Genomic DNA, 18,779 nt, shown 5'->3' with positions numbered 1-18,779 from the left:
GGAATCACCACTAAAGTGAATACATAAAATATACTTAATACAAAAAGACACACTTACTGCATACTTCCGCCGACCAAAGCACAGCAAGCTCTTCCTAGTTGAGGTATGATAGGTCTGGTCATTAGCTCTCACCTCCCATGTGTAATCTGAAATTAGAACAATAGAAGGAGTGACAGGGGCTACAGTTCACCCTATTGTATACTTTTTATAATGCTTGTTTTCCGCCTATAAACTCAGTGTGACAGTGGTTTATTATATAGTGGCAGAGGAAAAGTGTCATAGGTGATGTCCTGCATTGTCAATAATTAGGGGAATTTTTAGGTCTCCTAAGAATCTTTGCTCACCGGGCTTTTTCTTCTTTTTGCTCCCTCTGTTCACTGAAGTATCCATTCCCTTGATCCGGAGAGCCTCACGGCACCTAGCGGGAGGAGGAAGAAATGATACATTAATGTAGGTCTTAATGCCAGATGCCCCTTTTACATAAGACAAACAAGCATTTGCAATGCAATAGGTCTCGCATCACTGATAGTTTGAGGTATTGGCGTGGCGTTGCAAATAATAATGCAATGCTAATAGCTCATACTTTCAGTAATGCGAGACCTAGTGCATTGCAAATGCTTGCGTAGTCAGCCATGAACCAGCATTGTATGTCTCGGTGCAGTACCGTAAGCTGCTCCTAGAGGTCCCTAGTGAGCAAGGCACCAGCCCTGCATGTCTCGATGCAATAGCACAAGCTGCTCCTAGAGGTCCCTAGTGAGCAAGGCACCAGCAATGCATGTTTTGGTGCAGTACTGCAAGCTGCTCCTAGATGTCCCTATTGAGCAAGGCACCAGCACTGCATGTCTCGGTGCAGTACCGTAAGTTGCTCCCAGAGGTTGCTAGTGAGTAAGGCACCAGCACAGTGAACCTCTTTTGGCCACATATATTACTGCACCCTGCAGAAGATATGGTAAATCCACCCAACCCATATGCATTGCATGCAAGACAGTACTACGAGTGCATTCAAATAGCTATGCCCATGTCTACAATAAGTAGCTTTAAAATGTGACTAAAGAATTATTACATTAATTTTGGATTAGGTTGTACTCTGTGTGAAGCTGATGAAGGGAAATTTATAGACAGTCTCATTTAAATGTGAGATGTTCTAATGAGCGAAGTAACCACTGCCAGCCTAGAGGCGGACCAAGTGTGTGTCTTGCCTGAAGCCTTTTAAGAAAATAGTGCGTTAAGGTTGTAATTAAAACCAAGGGAGTAACAACATATGTAACAGGGGGTGTTCTAATGGAAGGTTACAAGAAGAGACAAGGCGGTGCTAAGGAGGGACTTCTAAGCCTATTGAACAATGAAAAGCCACAATTTACAAAGGACAGAGATAGGAGCCAATTAAAAAGATATGCGGAAAGTGGGCGGAGCTTTATGCCCATATCCTGAATACAGCATGTCTCGAAGAGATAGCACAAGTGCTGCCTAGGCGAGACCTAAACAAGTAGCAGTAAGAGTTAATACTGTTCTGTATGCTAGAAAGCTCATACAAACTCTCTTTGATTCTGTTCCACAGTGCCAACAGTGCATACATGTGAGAGTTACATATTACTTAACTATGCACAGTGGTAGTCCATGGAACATATACTATGAACGTCCTTGTGGTGCGGACCCATAAGAGTAGATGCATGCGGCAGGCAACCTTGACTGTGCATTGCTCTCTGTCGTACAATCTTTCTGGTACTTACACAATGGAATGTTCATATAACCCATCATAGGAAATTATATATATAGTACACTGGGGCTGATTACGAGTTCCTCATAATATGCATAAACTCCTGTTTAGGTATGGGTCAGAATTACAAGTTTGAAGGTATTAAGCAAGTTTGAAGTTTGATCAGTTGGTGGAAATAAGATGCTTTATTTTTCTTTCCCTGAGGCATCTGAAATGCCCAACTCCTGTAGACTCAGTTTTCTAGGTAGGATTTCACAGTCATTCTACCTTTCAGAGAGGCAGGAATTAATTCTTAGAGTGGGATTGCATGCCAATCACTGTCTTCACTTGCCAGCAGCCTCCTTGACCTTATAACAGGGATTTAAATAATCGTGATTTTACTGGTAGCAGCTAGAGATAGCCAGGTTCTTTGTGCTGGAGAATGTTCGTCTCTCTTGTTGCTACCCACCACAACACTGTAGAAAGAGTGGGATCAAAGGTGCATACTAAAGCCAAATGTTCTCCAAAAATGGGTATCCATGTCATTTGGAACGCTCTTTTATAGAGATACAGCTCTGTAATGAAACTGCTCTTCACAATGAGAACTCTGCAGAAGCAACCGGTCGAACTCATACTCAGTCACTCTTGTGCACTCTTTCAAGTGCAGATTTTAAAGTGTCATATCAAAGCACTGTGTGGCCTGCTGGAACTCCAGAAGGATCACAACAATTCACTGAGAACGTTGCTCTTAATACCCCGATTCTCTAAGGTATTAGTGCTAAAAAAATAATTAAGAGTCAGTTAAAATTTATTTATTTCGACTTATAAAATATCTTCAAATATAAAGTTGATATTCATGTTGATTTATATAGTAAATAGAACAAAGCATTGATTTTTTTGAAACAAAAGATTCATCTAGATGAGTTCACGCTGTCTTAGAGCCCTTCTTTTGACTTTTATAACTTAAATGCAGGCTTTGAAAACCTTGCCATTCCACAACCCAGAAAGGGCATCACTACAAGGGTGGTGGGGGGCTTCCCTCAGCCAGGCTACCATTCCAAAGGAGAGATCCCCGCAGTTTCATCAGGTAAAAGTTCTGATGAAAGTATTCCAGCCAACGAGGCGGGAGTACTTCAGTCAAAACTTGAATGTCAGATGGCTACAATGTCATGGCGGCTGGCGGATATTTTTTTCTTTTGCAGAACCTTACATCATATTCGTTGTATATTTCTGCAAAACAAAATATTAAAGGCCCTGCTATGCAGAGAGTTTTCGACAGAATGTGGGCAATTGATTATTTCCTTGTGTAGGACTACTAAAGCCATACATTTCTGCCTCGTGCATGAAAAGCCTGCACCAGAAGGCCTGCCCTAAATACCCTGACACTTAATAAAATTGACTTGGTGCTCTGTGGCTGGCTCATAGGTTATGATGGTGGGGTAAACTGAAACTCTGGTTTCAGAAACAGAGCAAATTCCTCCACCTCTAAAAGGCATGAACAAACATATAGTTTGATAGGGTAGGATGCCTTCCAATTTTGGTCAGGCTCCCATTCGTACATGTCCTAAATGTGCTCCCAAAGCTGCCCCCAAGCAACATAAAATAGACATAAGCAGATGCACACTATAAACCATATCAATGGGCTAATAGTTCGAGTTTTGCCTTGTCGAATAGAGGCCCATGGTACCGTTGAAACTGATCCGCTGTGGCTCAGTTGTTCTACTCCACTGTGCAAAGCCCTCCTACCCAAGTTCAATGGAATAATCAAAGTCAAGGAGCAAAGACAAAAAAAGTGCGATTATGAAAGCCGGCTCAGCTGACATGTTCACGTTGGTTTTTGGACTTACTAGCCTCTTAAGGCAATTCAGTCTTTAGTAAACAAAGGAGTCCTTTAAGTCCAAATGGTAATGTGCCAAATTGATTGTACTATTGAATACTGATCCTAGGAATATTGTGATACACTAATATCGTGCGCAGTCTATAAAGGGAGAAACGTTTGCATATAGATGAAGTATAGTTTTACTCTTCTTAACTCCACATCTGTGTACCTTGAAGATATATATATTGTGAAGGTACATATAACTCGAGACGGGCATAGAAAATCTATCATTTCTCACCTTTCAATATTTTGACATTCAATATTGTGTCCACGATATTAGGCGCCATCGAGATTCCTACCTCCATATCCTGGGGGGATCACTTCCCGGTGGACAAGACTGATAGTGTCACTTGTCAACCATATGACTTTATGTTTAGTTCAGCAGCAGCTTGTATTTTTCTTGTCAGTGTCCTAGTGGGTGGATGGTCTTAAAACATTCACAATTCTACAAAGTTCATGCCTGATTGCAGTGGCCACACATCGGAAGGGGAGAAAAAGGGAAAGACATTTTGTCTCCTTCTAGGGGGAAAACACATTGAGTACCTTTATCTGATAAATCTAAATCTATAAGGATCTTGCCTCAATATTTCTCACACATAGCACAAAATGTTCTTCCCCCAGAACAGTCCACAGCAATCTGTGCATCTTCAGTACTTCTTATAATTCCCTTTCAGGTGATGACAGTCCAAAATAATTTTTTTGCCATATATAAGGTTCACAGGATTGTCTCTTGCTTAGAATTGATGTCCGGGTAACACCCAGACTATAGCAACATTAAACTCTTGATAATACAAAACAAACACTGCTGATGATACCCGAAACACACACATAGGAAGCTCATGATATTACACAAACATGTTTATGATAAACCACACCAAGAGCTCCACTAAGGAAAGAGCAAGGTCACGGCCCAGTGCCGCCCGCCTCAGGAGAGCTGGACCAGTACTTCGGCCTAGAGTCTGGTATGTCCAAGGTATCTCTTACGTGTGCTGTGTGCATGTTAAATGGCACAACTCCTCTACATAAGGAGCCAGGGTGGGGAATGTGCAGAGAGCGCACATTTCAGTGGACACCGGATGGCCCAGGATCTGAGAAAGTTCATCAATAGGTACTAAGATAAAGAGTGTGTGGAGTCAACCAGTGTCGTAGTTCAGCAACTTTAAAGGAAGCTGTAAGGGGCAGAAGCCCAGTTCATGCAGATACCCACAAGGCCCAAATAGCATTATTTTGCTGCGGGAGTGGCATGCGCGAACGATCGGCACTTGCAGCCCAAATCAGCTTGACACAGAAGGGGGACGGACCAAGGTAGCAAATTAAACCTGTGCACTGCCAAAGTGGTCACCTCAAGACCAATCTAACACTGACAAATGTTTATCACTATTGCTGTCCGTCCACCATATATACCCAAGCGATTTGATAGCACACTTGGTGTGGGCACCGTTATATAAATGATACTTAGAGTTTCTTAGAGCTCTGTCCTTGATGATACAGAGACTAACTCAGAGCACAGCTTTTGATAGGACACAAATTATCTCAACGCTCTGGTCGTAACACAGAAACTCACCCAAGCTTCAGTCTAAAAATCCGGTGTTTCTCAGAGTTAGATCCTTATGGTGTCCAGCTTGGTTACAAACTCACTGAACGCTCCTGCTTTGCCAATACCCGGATATAATTAGTATGTGCTCCTGAAAATACCCAAACATCACACCAAACTCTACTCATGGTAACAGCAAGATTCAGTCATTTAGATCTCTTCTGTTGCTAATACCCAGATTAACTGACAGACCTGTTTTTTTTTCTTTTTTTTATGTCCTCATTTTCCACCCTAGTTGCTCCATTAAATCCAAGAGAGAGCGACACACTGCCTCAGTCCACTGGATATATAGGCTTGTAGGAAGGTGACCATCGCCGATCAGTGATGTCAGAACCTCAAAGGATTATTTCTTTTGGAGACCTTCAGGGAGCCACCGACCTGGGCAAATATCCAAACAGACACAATGGCACAACCTAATGTGTCAAGATATGCCTGAGAAAAGAAGGGGGAGCAGCGTAATCATTGGACAGGGGAAAAAAAAGCTCCGTCGTCTCACTGGTGTCCCCACTCTAAAAGGTACCAAAATGCTCTTTTACTTTGGTTGCCCGATCGTATACGGTCTAGCCTGGAAACCTGCAGTACTGATGACCGCCACTCAGCAAAGGAGGGTGGTGTAGAATCTTTCCATTTTCTGCATATTTCTCTCCTAGCCAAGAGTATGGCATTAAAAAAGAGATGCTTAGCGGGTTCTACAACACCCTCCATCACACCAAATATTGCTAATGCAGGGTTGATTGCAATGGGGCGACCAAGCGAAGTTGACAATAATCTGCTTATAGAATCCCAAAAGGGAGACAACAAAGGACAGTCAAAAAACATATGTAGATCCGAAGCAGCTATTGCTCCACACCTCATACATAATACTGGCGAGTCATTTGAGAATTTTGAGAGCCTCTGTGGTGAACAGTAGGCCCTATGCAGGGTGAAGAGATGATTCCTTCGGAGCCATGCTGGTTTAACAATCTCCCACAAGGGGGGCGGAGCTTGCTGGCGTCCATGCAAGACGTGTGAGAGCTGAGCTCCTCGCCTGAGCCCCTTTAATATTCGTCAAATTGATCCTTTTTGGCGCCTCACTGTCCTCAGCGAGGGCGGAATTTGCTTCTACGACCCCTAGAGCTGCTGGGGGCACCTTTCCTGATCGAAATCGGTGGTGGCATCGATCAACGGACCGGCGGAGTTTGGAGTTGCGGACCAGGCCGCGATCCGCGGACTATCCTTGGGAGCTGCCCGCCCTACGTAACACTACGTGCGGCGTGAGGTTGCTGTGTGGCCCCGTTCTGCCGGACTGCTTTCTACCCTGTGCTGCTTCTGGACCGGTCCTCACCAGTGCTGGCTCACTGTTGCCCCTCTGCCTCGTGTGTGTTTGCTGCAACTCCTTTGTGGAGACCTGGGGCTCCCCGGAGTAGCCTACGGACCGGACCGCAGGAAGTTGCGCCCTGCGGCTGCCGGTTGGCGGGCTCCGCCGCTACTCTGATCGGCCTGAGGACTGGAAAGACACTGGTATTGGGCCGTGTACCTTGGTGTGTACTGCGCTTCTCGACACTCAGCGGTGTGACCTGCACCGTGACGTGAGACTGGAGTTTGGATTTCTCCCCCTGGACTAGTCTGTGCCACGTGGCCCGCGGCCGCCATCTTTGACCTCCACTCCTTGCTGCGCACTGAACTGCTTCGCGGAGTTCGCTCCCCCGGCTCTTCCCCTACATCGAGCCGCCTCTTGCTCCTCGCTTGGCACAGATTCTGTGACCTCTGCCATGGGGAAAGGAGACAGAAATCAGCCGAAGCTCACGTTTGAGCAACGGAAGCCGAAGGGCGCGGAGAGTGCTCCTCCGGAAACATCATCGCAGGCGGCGGAAGGCTCGCTCTGTGCGGACATTCGTGAAATGCTCGGCGCCATGGAGAAAGGCCTGCAGGAAAGTATGTCAGCGATCGGCTCGAAAATCGACGCCTTATCATTCCGTATGGACCGGATGTACGAGAGGGTGGACAAACATGCGGAACGTTTGGACATGGCGGAGCGTAGGCTGACGGAGGCGGAGGAGGCCCAAACGGAGTGGGATAAGGACCGTAAGCAATTCGGCCGCCTCCTCCAGGTCATACAGGACAAAACGGAGGATCTGGAAGCGCGTTCACGGCGCTCCAACGTCCGCATCACGGGGGTTGCGGAATCCACCAACACCGGAAAGATGGAACTGTTTGTCGAGAAATTGCTTCACAAGCTCCTGGGGGAGGACGTCTTCTCCCCCATGTTTATTGTTGAGAGGGCCCATCGCACTCTCGGTCCCAAGCCGCAGCCTGGCCTCCCACCGAGACCAATCATTGCAAAACTTTTGAACTACCGGGACCGCGACCTGGCCCTCCGTCTGGCAAGGGAGAAGGGGGAATTGCAGTTTGAAGGAATGAACATTTCCCTCTATCCTGACTTCACAGCTAGGGTGCAGGAGGAGCGGAAGCGATTCGCCCCCTACAAGAAACAGATGAGAGACATGGGGCTCGACTACGCCATGCTATACCCGGCGAGACTCCGGATAAATAAACAAGGACATTCGCATTTTTTCACCGACCCGGCTGATCTGAAAAAATCGCTTAAGGAATGGGCCAAAGAACAGCGCAACAGCCCGAGGGATCAGCGTACGGAGGATGAGGACACTGTGTCTTTGGAGGGTCAGGGCTGAACTGTCTCATGCTGCGTAGCTTGTCTCGGCTACTTCACTGCGACTGTATGTATTGCGTTCCAGTTCTCGATGTGTCTCTCCTTTGCCTTCATAACATTTTGGTTTGTGACCCTTAAATAGCCTGGTTCGTGGTGGTGCCACGAAATGGGGCTCAAACTTTTGCTGCTCTTCTTCTGTTATCGGGGGGGGTGCTCCCGGTGGTACGTTGGGACTGATTATTCGCCACTCTGCTTGTTCTGCTGCTGGGGCTTAGGTGGGGTGCCGAGCGCAATGGGGGTGGGGCTGGGAGCAACGACTGTATCTGGCCCTTGTTGGAGAGTATTGTAGTCTGGCCAGAACCTCTGCCCCTGCGCTTTCGGCTTTCTGACCCTCTAGGGGGTCCTGGGTTTGTAGTGGGGTGTTTCGGGTGGGTTCAGGGTGGGTAGTGCTATGCTCTGTCTGACCGGGTTGGGGTTGGTCGGCTGTGGGTGGGCGGTTGTTGGCTGTGCTCGTGTATTGTTGCTGCCATGCTGTTTGGGGTTCAGGGTTTGTCGGGTGGGGGGTTTGTTTTTGCCGACTACTGCAATGTGTCTGCCACACTATCTGCTCTGCGACATTTTACTTTCTAATCTGCCATGTCGACTGCTGAATCACTGAGTGCGGAGAGCTCCCTGGGCTCTCTGCGATTGCTGTCCTGGAACGTAAGGGGGCTTAACGATTTCCGCAAACTCAGGAAGGTCTTAGCCTATTTGCAACGCCATCTCATTGACCTTGCTTTACTGCAGGAAACACATTTGCGGCTTTCCAGCCCTATGTTGCAGGTGAGGGGCCTTGGCCCTACTTGTGTCGCTGCGGGGTTCACAACGCATGCTAGGGGGGTGCTCATATGGGCTAATCCCAAATCCCGACTGTCGCTGACCCGGGTGGCGGTGGACCCGGAAGGGAGGTTTGTGGTTGCACGTTGTGTTGGAAAAGATCACGATCTCTTGCTGGTGAATGTGTATGGCCCCAACTACGACTCCCCGGAGTTCTATTCTTCGCTTGCTGACAGCTGCAGGCAGTTTGTGGGCTCTAGAATGCTGTGGGGGGGGGGATTTTAACTTGGTGCTGAACCCGGACCTTGACAGATCTGCGGGCCCCCCTAGGTCCCCTGCAGCTTCCGCGTCCCTCCTTTTGTCGGAATGTGTGAAACTTGATTTACTTGATGTGTGGCGGCATAGGCACTCGGGGCGGGGTGGGTTCACTCACTACTCGGCCTATCACAACATTCATACACGCATAGATTATTGGTTTGTTTCCCGCTCTTTGCTAGATATGGTTAAGGGTTGCACGGTTCTCCCGCGCACGCTGTCTGATCACTCGCCCTTGCTCTTGTTGCTGGTGGCTCCTCCCAGGAGGATTCCCCCCTTCACGTGGAGGTTCCCCCCGTACTCCCTCTTAGATGAGGTTTTCAGAGGGGAACTCGCCGAAGACATAGAGACCTATTTCGCAACCAATGTGGGCTCAGTGGACAGCGTTCAAGTTCTCTGGGACGCATTTAAGGTTTACATCAGAGGGATGACTATGGCGAAGCATTCTGGGGTGCTCAAAGCTATCAGGCGACGCCTGCAGTTGCTCGAGACGCAGCTCGCTGGCCTGGATAGTCAGGCGGTGGACTCGAGGGACGCAGCTGATACGGTCACGCTTAAGTCCTTGCTAGATGAATTTCAGGAGGAAGCGGACAGGGAAATTAAACATATGGGCAAATACGCGACGGCGCGTGCGTATGGGGAACGGGAGCGGCCTGGTGCACTCCTAGCTAAACTTATGCGCAACAGTAGGCCCCCATTGGTTATCGAGGAGTTGGTGACAGCCGCTGGGGCGGCGGTTACGGAGGAGCAAGATATCTTGGCGGAATTTCATGCCTACTACACCGCCCTCTACTCCTCGAGGGACGCACACCTCGAGGATGGAATCGACGACTATTTGAGCTACATTCAAATGCCCTTCCTGGCCGACTGGCAGAGGGAGTTTCTTATGGCCCCCATTCAAAAAGAGGAGATAACGGAAGCGCTGGAGGGCATGAAATCTGGTAGCGCTCCTGGTGCGGATGGTCTCACGGTATCCTTCTACAAGGCCTTTCAGGAGCAACTGGTCCCGTACTTGATGCTCTTGTTCGATGACAGTTGCCAGCAGGGCAGCATGTCGAAGTCCATGAGAGAGGCGTTGCTTATTACCATCCCGAAACCTGGCAAACCCCTTAATCAGTGTGGCTCCTACCGACCGCTATTGCTGATAAATGTGGACGCGAAACTGTATGCTAAGGTTCTTGCGACTCGTTTGGCGTTGCTGGTCCCGGACCTAGTTGCCCCGGAGCAGGCTGGGTTTGTTCCCTCACGCAATCTCACTTATAATATCCGCACGGTCCTAGGCACGATACAGCATGTCAAACACGAAAACAAAGCTGTGGCCATCTTCTTGGACATGGAGAAGGCCTTTGATTCTGTTGAGTGGTCGTTCATGCTGAGGGTCCTTCGTAAGTTCGGCCTAGGGGAGCCGTTTCTGCAAATGTTGGGAGCCCTATACTACAAACCTACTGCGAGGCTAAAGATAGTTAACCTGGTCACTGCTCCCATCGCGATTGGGAGGGGCACGCGTCAGGGTTGCCCCCTCTCTCCGCTGCTGTATGCCATGGTAGCGGAACCTCTCGCCTGCGCTATACAAGAGTATCATCGGTTTGAAGGGATAAACTTTCCGACGTACCAGATCGGTATCTCCACATATGCGGATGACACTCTGCTATATGTCCGGGACCCGGAGACTAACCTCTCTGCGGTGCTGCGGGAGGTGGTGAGGTTCGGGGCTCTTTCGGGCCTCCGCGTCAACTGGACTAAGTCAGTAGCATTGCCCCTGACGCCGGTGACGCTCCCTTTCGACTCGGAGTACCCCTTGCAATGGACCACGGACTGTATCCGCTACTTAGGGATACGCATTCATACGGACCCGGAGGTCCTGATACGCGAGAATTATGGAGTGGCCTACTCTAAACTGGTGGATGATGTCGAAGTGTGGTCCAGGCTCCCACTTTCACTCATGGGCAGGATTGCGCTCATGAAGATGGTGGTGCTCCCCAGGTTCCTTTTCCTATTCGTGAATATACCAGTAGTCCTTTCCAAAGCCTTTTTCCGGCAACTTACCCAGACACTTGTCCGCCTGGCGTGGGGGGGCAAACAGCCGCGGGTGCAGTGGCAAACGCTCACCCTACCGTACGAACAGGGAGGCCTTGGGGCTCCAGATCTGGAACGATACTATAGACTTGCTCAGGGTGCGCACCTACATACGTGGATTCATGGGGATCCAGGTATCCCTCATGTGAAACTGGAGCGACTCTTTGCAGACCCCGTCCCGCTTCCGGCGACAGTATGTTATCCACCTGATAGAAGGGTCGGCAATCTGGACTCTATAGCTGCCACGAATCATGCTTGGCATGCACTCATTGGCACCCGTGAGTGCACGCTGCTGTATTCACCTTTGCTCCGTGTAGAATGGGCGGCCTGGTTGGCTCCACTGACGGAGAAGGGCGTCCTGAAGGCGCTACGTGACCTAGGCATTGTTACCATGGGAGATCTCTTCTCAGAGGGCACTCTGAAAACGCTGCAGCAGGTCCTTCAACCCTGTCCCGGGGCAACGCTGCTTCATAGTTTCCAATATCACAGGGTTCGTAGAGCGGCCCTCGCCGTTTTAGGCCCGGACCTAGCTGAACCGCCGGAAGTGCCGGAACTCACCTATGTCATCAAGACCCCCTCAGCTCGCAAACTGATCACAGCTCTTAGGTCTCTGGGTGATAGACAACGGCAATATCCCCCCTCCAAGGCCCGTTTGGCCTGGCAGGCTGACCTCCAATCTCCCATCTCCGACGACATGTGGCGTTATTGTGCGACTAATACTAGAAAAATCTCGCTCAACGGTAGGCACCGCCTGGTGCATTTTAAATTCCTACAGCGTGTTTACTACACGCCCGCGAGGTTGCATAGGTATGGCCTTAGAGAATCAGCGGAGTGTGAGCGATGCCACTTTCACACAGCAGACTTCCTCCATATGGCCTGGACTTGTCCTGCCATACATAAGTACTGGGTAGAGGTCTTTGCGGCCCTCAGCGCTATCCTTGGTGAGGGGATCTTGCCTAACCCGGCGCTCGCCTTACTTGGTTTTTCAAAACCTCTTCCTGTAGCTATGCGGCGTCTTGCGGACATGGCATTACTGACGGCAAAGCGGCTGATAGCAATGTGCTGGATGCGGGGGCCAGTCCCTACTAAACAACGATGGGAACCAGACTTGCTTTACTGTTGCACGCAATCGGAAGTGTATAGTGAACTCCTACCTCCAAAGAGTAGACCCCAAAACTTTTGGGGCTTGTTTCGGGCGTTTCAAAGTGCGAAAGAGGATGGTGAGTCGGATCCAGAGAGTGTGGAGCTGGATGTGCTGCAGGAGGAGGGGGCTGCGTCAGCTGTGGATGAGGAGTGTGTCAGTTGAAGGCCTTAACGTTGTGACAGTGTGGTGAATCACACCTGACTTTTGAGGTGTTTTGTGTTGGGGGTTGCTTGTGATGGCTGTTCTGGTTTGTGGCGACCGCTGTCCCCTTCCCAGAGCGTTATCCCGCCCTAGTGGGCATTTGCTGATCTCCCTTAGCCTAGCTGAGGGGTTCATGGTTGTGGTGCAGGGTGGGAGGTGGGTGGTGGACACGGGTTTAGGTAGTCTGGCTAGTTTTTCTCTTGGGGTGGGTGGGTTTGTTATCGTCTGGGGGGTCTCCTCCCCTTTATACACCTTTCCCTGGGTCCCCATTGGTGATGCTATCGACTCTGGTTTTATACGCAGTTCTTCCCGGGTGGCTATTTCGATCCTGCCAATCTGGCACGCCATGCTGCACCTGGGTCTGATTTTGTTGGCGTTGCGGGGTGTGCATCCTGCTTATATGTTATGTTCATCCAATGGTAGCTACTATGAACTATTGCCTCTGCACACTTGTTCCACACCTGCAGTTTCGCCGCCAGGCCCTTGGGCTGTTGGTCTTTTACGGCTGTGTAACTTACTTTTACCCGGGGATTGGAGGGTGATTTTTTTATGCCGCCGGCCTCCGGGTTGTAGGCGATGTCGGCTGTGTATGTGACTTGAGGGTGCAATAAAGTATAAATTTAATTAAAAAAAAAAAACAATGTCCCACAAAGTCTTGAATGAGTTAAGCCACAGGGTTCCCACATCCTGATCCAAGAAGGAACTGCCCCAGAGCTTATCAGCCAGCTGGAATTCGCCATCAAGCTCATCGAGAATTATGTTGTACCAAAAAGAAATTTCCTTTTTTATCGGGATTTTATTAGTAAGCTGAAACTCAAGATGGTTTCCTCCTCCCAGTGGGAATCTACTCTTAGTAGTGGTCTGTGACTGAGCCCAGCTAGCCATCTGTAAGTATTTAAACTTGGAGAAGTTTGAACCGACCCTGTCCTTTATGGAATCCCATGGGACCAGAACCCCATCCATAACCAAATCGCCCCAGACAACCACACCTGCTTCTCTCAAGGGCAAAGCCAGACTGTCCTTAAGCCAACCCGGGGCCCCAGGTGAATCCCACAAAGGGGAAAGACTAGAGAAATACCCTAGCCTTACTGAGCTACGCAACTTAACCCATGTTCTGGTTATACCCTGTAAGACTTTTTATTTTTTTTATTTTTTTTATTTGGGGTCCCCGAATTTAAACAAAAACCCCTCTCATGGTTGATTAGCCCCACTAAGCATAGCCTTAAACATACAACCAACCCCTGTGTTTGTAGGCGACTTCAGTAGCATGCGGGGAATGTGTGAATTGAAATGCCCATGCGTATAACTGAAAATCTGGAGCGGCCAGTGGCGGTAAGGTCATGATCGGTGAGCAGTGATTTCAAGGTCCCTAGTGGGGGCGCCACCCATTATGGATGGGAGCGCCCGGGGGGAGGCGGCCATTGGCCCCTCCCACGGGGGGGCGGCACCCATTACGGATGGGTCACCCAGGGGGAGACGGCCATAGGCCCCTCCCAGGGGGAGACGGCTATATGCCCATCCCACGAATTTCCCGGGGGCCGGATATCCGCTCCGGCGGAAGAGAGTGCGGGGAAAGGGGGAGAGTCCACGCTGTCCTTCTTACGGATGCCCCGCACGGGAACTCGGACGACCTTAAGATGGCGCAGAGTGAAAGGGGGCCCCCATGACAAGGGAAGTTACAGTTGGCTACGAGGGTAAAGCCCTCTGCGCATGCGCCACTCACACGTGAGGGCAGAAATTTGGTGATAGGGATCTGACACCGGTTAAGACCTTGCCGTTGGCCCCCAACGATAGGATGTACACAATTCGTATGCAATGCATTATGTCATGATGTTAGACTCGGTTAGGAAAATCTTTGTATTTGAGATTTGTTAAGGTTAGCCTGAATACCTGTCTTCATCAAATGTAATGAAAGTTGAATTTTGTACATGATACATGAAACGTTTTTAATTTAAAGTTTTAAATTTTGTTTCATATTTTAATAAATACGGCCGGGGGGGGTCGTGAGGCCCCCCTGCCTTCCAAAAGTTCAAACTGTGCCTGTCTCCTACCATTGGGATTGGTGGTGGAAGGGGTGGCGGGCATCCCGGACCATATGTTAAGGGGAGACCACTCGGTCACCCCGAACGTATGGCTGGGTGCCCCGATCCCCCGGGAAACCTTTGCGGGCGGGGGGCGTGTCCCGGCCGGTATGCCCGTAGTGGCGTGGTTGGAGCACGCCCCCGCCGCCTAAAAGGGTTGTCCTAACACCCGCCCGGAAGTCCGTGCACCTCTGGGCGGGATGGGGACGCTGCCCCGCCTTCCCGCTGCAAGATAAAAGGCGCTGGAATCCAGGCAAGCGTCCTCTTGTTCCTGCGCTCCGAAGGCTGCACCACTCGTCGCTCGTGAGCCCTCAAGGGAACAAGCTGCAGTTTTTGACCCACCCACTAGCGCCTGTTGCAGAAGATTGGGAGTAAACAAAGTTCTAATTCGCAATTTGATTGTAATGGATAAACGTCTTGTTGGAACCGTTGCTCTCATCTTAGATTGATGCCAAGAGTGTGCATGCAACAGAATACTTGCCTATAGGCCTTTTTTCCCTTTGTAAAAATGTAATGAACTGTATGCAATAAAAACGTTCTCTGTTATAGGACCTTTTTCTCATTTGTAGCAATATTCATAGTTCATTGGATATACATAGCTGTAATTTAAGATTAAGCATAGGTTTTTTTCCCCCTAGTAGGTAACTAACTGTCGTATTTATTTAGTCTTCGGTCGGGCGGTAAGGTCATGATCGGTGAGCAGTGATTTCAAGGTCCCTAGTGGGGGCGCCACCCATTATGGATGGGAGCGCCCGGGGGGAGGCGGCCATTGGCCCCTCCCACGGGGGGGCGGCACCCATTACGGATGGGTCACCCAGGGGGAGACGGCCATAGGCCCCTCCCAGGGGGAGACGGCTATATGCCCATCCTATGAATTTCACGGGGCCGGAAATCCGCTCCGGCGGAAGAGAGTGCGGGGAAAGGGGGGGGGGAGCCCACGCTGTCCTTCTTACGGATGCCCCGCACGGGAACTCGGACGACCTTAAGAATGCGCCAAGTGAAAGGGGGCCCCCATGACAAGGGAAGTTACAGTTGGCTACGAGGGTAAAGCCCTCTGCTCATGCGCCACTCACACGCGAGGGCGGAAAATTGGTGATAGGGATCTGACACCGGTTAAGACCTTGCCGTTGACCCCTAACGATAGGATGTACAAAATTCGTATGCAATGCATTATGTCATGATGTTAGACTCGGTTAGGAAAATCTTTGTATTAGAGATTTGTTAAGGTTAGCCTGGATACCTGTCTTTATCAAATGTAATGAAAGTTGAATTTTGTACATGATACATGAAACGTTTTTAATTTAAAGTTTTACATTTTGTTTCATATTTTAATAAATACGGCCGGGGGGTTCGTGAGGCCCCCCTGCCTTCCAAAAGTTCAACTGTGTCTGTCTCCTACCATTGGGATTGGTGATCGAAGGGGTGGCGGGCATCCCGGACCATATCACTTTATAAAGAAAAAAAGTATGACAGAGAAGAAAATGAGGATTTTTTTTTAGATTTTTTACCTTGCAACACCCGCCCACCAACCCCGTGCCCCAGTCCCCCGTCCCCCCATGGTAAACTCTTGCCCTAACTATCTTGAACAAGTCTAGAAAGTAGTGCCCCACAGAACTCCCGCAAAGCTTATCTCCCTACAACAAAGCTAAAAGAAGAGCAGATAAGATGTCGAAGAATTAAGACATAAGAAGTCAATGGGACTCAAAGCCTCATTTTACTTCCTGTTCCACTTTGTTTACATATTCATATGTTTCACTCTTTTTTCCCTTTTTGTTTCTATTTTTTTCCCCCTTCCTTTTTCCTTTTTTCCTTCTACTTTTCCAGAATACATCCCGATACCTAATATAGAGTATATATAGAAAAATGTGAAACTATCCTAAAAAAATAAATAAAAAAAATAAAGCCAAATTATCCCAATACAGGGAACACTAACCGGAAAGGAAGACTCTACTAAAGGCTCCACCAATACCAGCTGCAGACTAACTTTGTAGATGTTCATTTTTACTAATTGTCACTCAAATCCAACAACAATTTGTCTGCAGCCTGTACTGATCTAATGTTGTACATTTTATTATTGTACATTATCCTTAGTGCAGCAGGAAACTTGAGTTGTGCTACCGCCCCTAGCTTCCTAAAGGCTTCTAATATCCCCCCCAACTCCCATTGCTTACAAGTCTGATCTTATTTGAAAAGTAAATCCCTTACCACTCAAGGATTTCTGTTTTAGAGCTTGGTTGAGGATAGACTCTTTAAGAGAGTAAGTGAGAAAATTAACTAGAATCTTCCTAGGCTTGGATCTCTGTGGGTTCCTCCTAAAGGGGTCCCTATGGATTCTTTGTATGTCAGTACTCAGATCTTCTTCCGACAGTTCAAGCCCTAAAGAATCCTTAAGGAGCAGGATGATATATGATTTAATATCGGAACCCTAACTACCCTCAGGAGTATTGATAATTCGGAGGTTGTTGCGTCGGGCATTGTTCTCCAAGACCTCCATTCTATCACTGAGGGCGAGATCTTCTTTTCTGAGATTGATGATATCATCTTTGGCCTTATCAAGATGGAGAGAAAGACCTGCCACAGTGTCCTCCAGAGCAACCGTCCTAGCGTTAAGTCCATCTATTTTACTCTCCAAGGATTCACAAAAATTCTAATCTCCGTCTGATTTGCTGTAGACACTTCAAATCCCTTTTTAATGTCCAACGACAAAGATAAAAACATAGATTCCAAGGAGACCGCAGGCAGTCCTCCCACAGCCTGAAGACAACTTATTGTTGAGGCAGTAGCCTCCTGCTGAGCCACATCTTGTACCAATGTGCCAGGGACCGTCTCTGTTGTCAGCTGTAGTTACAACACAGGCACATCCAATATACCTGTATCCCCCTCCTCCATAATGGCAACCTCTACGATCTCCGCCGCGCCCAAGGGCTCAAGACTGATGTTATGATCGTTTGATTATGAAATTTGCATAGGGGTGCACTACAAGAAGCCCCCTCTTTCACCAAGTCTAAAACTTGTGGTACAACCTTAAAATAAGATCTTAAAGAGGGAGTCACTCTTGTACCAGAGTCCACAGGCAATTTAAAAGCCTTACTAGTTCTTTGCCCATTTGCGCGTTTAGCCTTGACTTCTGTGCTCAAAAAGGCCGAAATATTTTTTTTTGCTTTTATATGTTTTTTTCTTCCTTATTGCTATCAGGACCGGAACTATGGCTCGCAGACTGACCCCCCCTGTGCCTCTGTATATCTCAGGTGAGATGTCTTCTTCTTCTCTCGGCTTTTCCTTATTGCCATGTGTTTTGGACCCACGCTTTTTACCTTTCCTTATAGCGCCAGACACTAACAATGCCCCTTTTTCCTGTACAGTCAGTAAATCAGCAGAGTCTGTAAAAATTGCCTCGCTCGCTTCGCACGCCTGTTTTTGGCTTGGTTCTTTGAACCGCTTCTTACCCTCACCGACGCTCGTGAAATCCAACTCTGGCTTGCGGGGGACGCCTTCTCCCTCCGTGGACCTGGAAGCACCAGTAGTGCCACTGCCCCGAGCGCCCCGGAGGAGGCTCAGAATCTTACGACCTCTCCGAAGCTCCAGTGAGGCCGACCCCCACTGCAGCAAACCAAGTGCAGGAAGAGCGGGGAGGGCCGGGAGAACCACTGCCACAAAGCACATAGGCAGCGGAAAGAAAAAAACAACGAGGCAGCGAGGCAGGCAGAAACGTCGGCACGCCACGCTAAAGTAAGGATAATATTCTTTTGTAGCTTGCTGTCTAGGTCATGGAAATGCCCCCTGCAAGTAAGGCAATTTTCGCTTAATATAGAGAAGTTTTCTCCAGCATCAGCTCCCACAAGGGAGAGGCATTACGGGAGCCTTGATCTGGAGCACAGCGGCGGCTCAGCTGGCTGCCGCCATGTTGACACACCTGTTTTTGATAATATGCAGACTCCCTAAAAGTACTGCTTGTGATAATATGCAGACTCCTTCAGAGTACTGCTTTTGATAATATGCAGACTCCCTAAGAGTACTGCTTGTAATAATATGCAGACTCCCTTAGAGTTCTGCTTTTGATAATATGCAGACTCCCTCAGAGTTCTGCTTTTGATAATATGCAGACTCCCTCAGAGTTCTGCTTTTGATAATATGCAGACTCCCTCAGAGTTCTGCTTTTGATAATATGCAGACTCCCTAAGAGTACTACTTGTGATAATATGCAGACTCCCTAAGTGTACTGCTTGTGATAATATGCAGTCTCCCTCAGAGTACTGCTTTTGATAATATGCAGACTCCCTAAGAGTACTGCTTGTGATAATATGCAGACTCCCTCAGAGTTCTGGTT

The 18,779-nt window shown here is 48.7% G+C and overlaps 1 protein-coding gene across 1 annotated transcript in view; it reads right to left on the bottom strand.

Annotated features, from left to right (window-relative positions):
- Positions 1–18,779, bottom strand: part of LOC147673324 (phospholipid-transporting ATPase IK-like) — a 460,742-nt gene that overhangs the window by 306,383 nt on the left and 135,580 nt on the right. The window contains exons 2-3 of the mRNA XM_086947163.1: positions 345–418; positions 58–146 (exon numbers count right to left, since the gene is read on the bottom strand). Of these exons, the coding sequence (XP_086803289.1) occupies positions 58–146; positions 345–390 (135 nt within the window). The 5' untranslated portion in view covers positions 391–418. The remainder of the gene's footprint in view (positions 1–57; positions 147–344; positions 419–18,779) is intronic.

Source organism: Lissotriton vulgaris, chromosome 12 (assembly GCF_964263255.1).
Source record: "Lissotriton vulgaris chromosome 12, aLisVul1.2, whole genome shotgun sequence".
In the NCBI taxonomy this organism is placed as follows: domain Eukaryota; kingdom Metazoa; phylum Chordata; class Amphibia; order Caudata; family Salamandridae; genus Lissotriton; species Lissotriton vulgaris.
The sequence above is the reverse complement of the archived record's forward strand: the minus strand, read 5'-3'. Positions and strand labels throughout refer to the sequence as shown.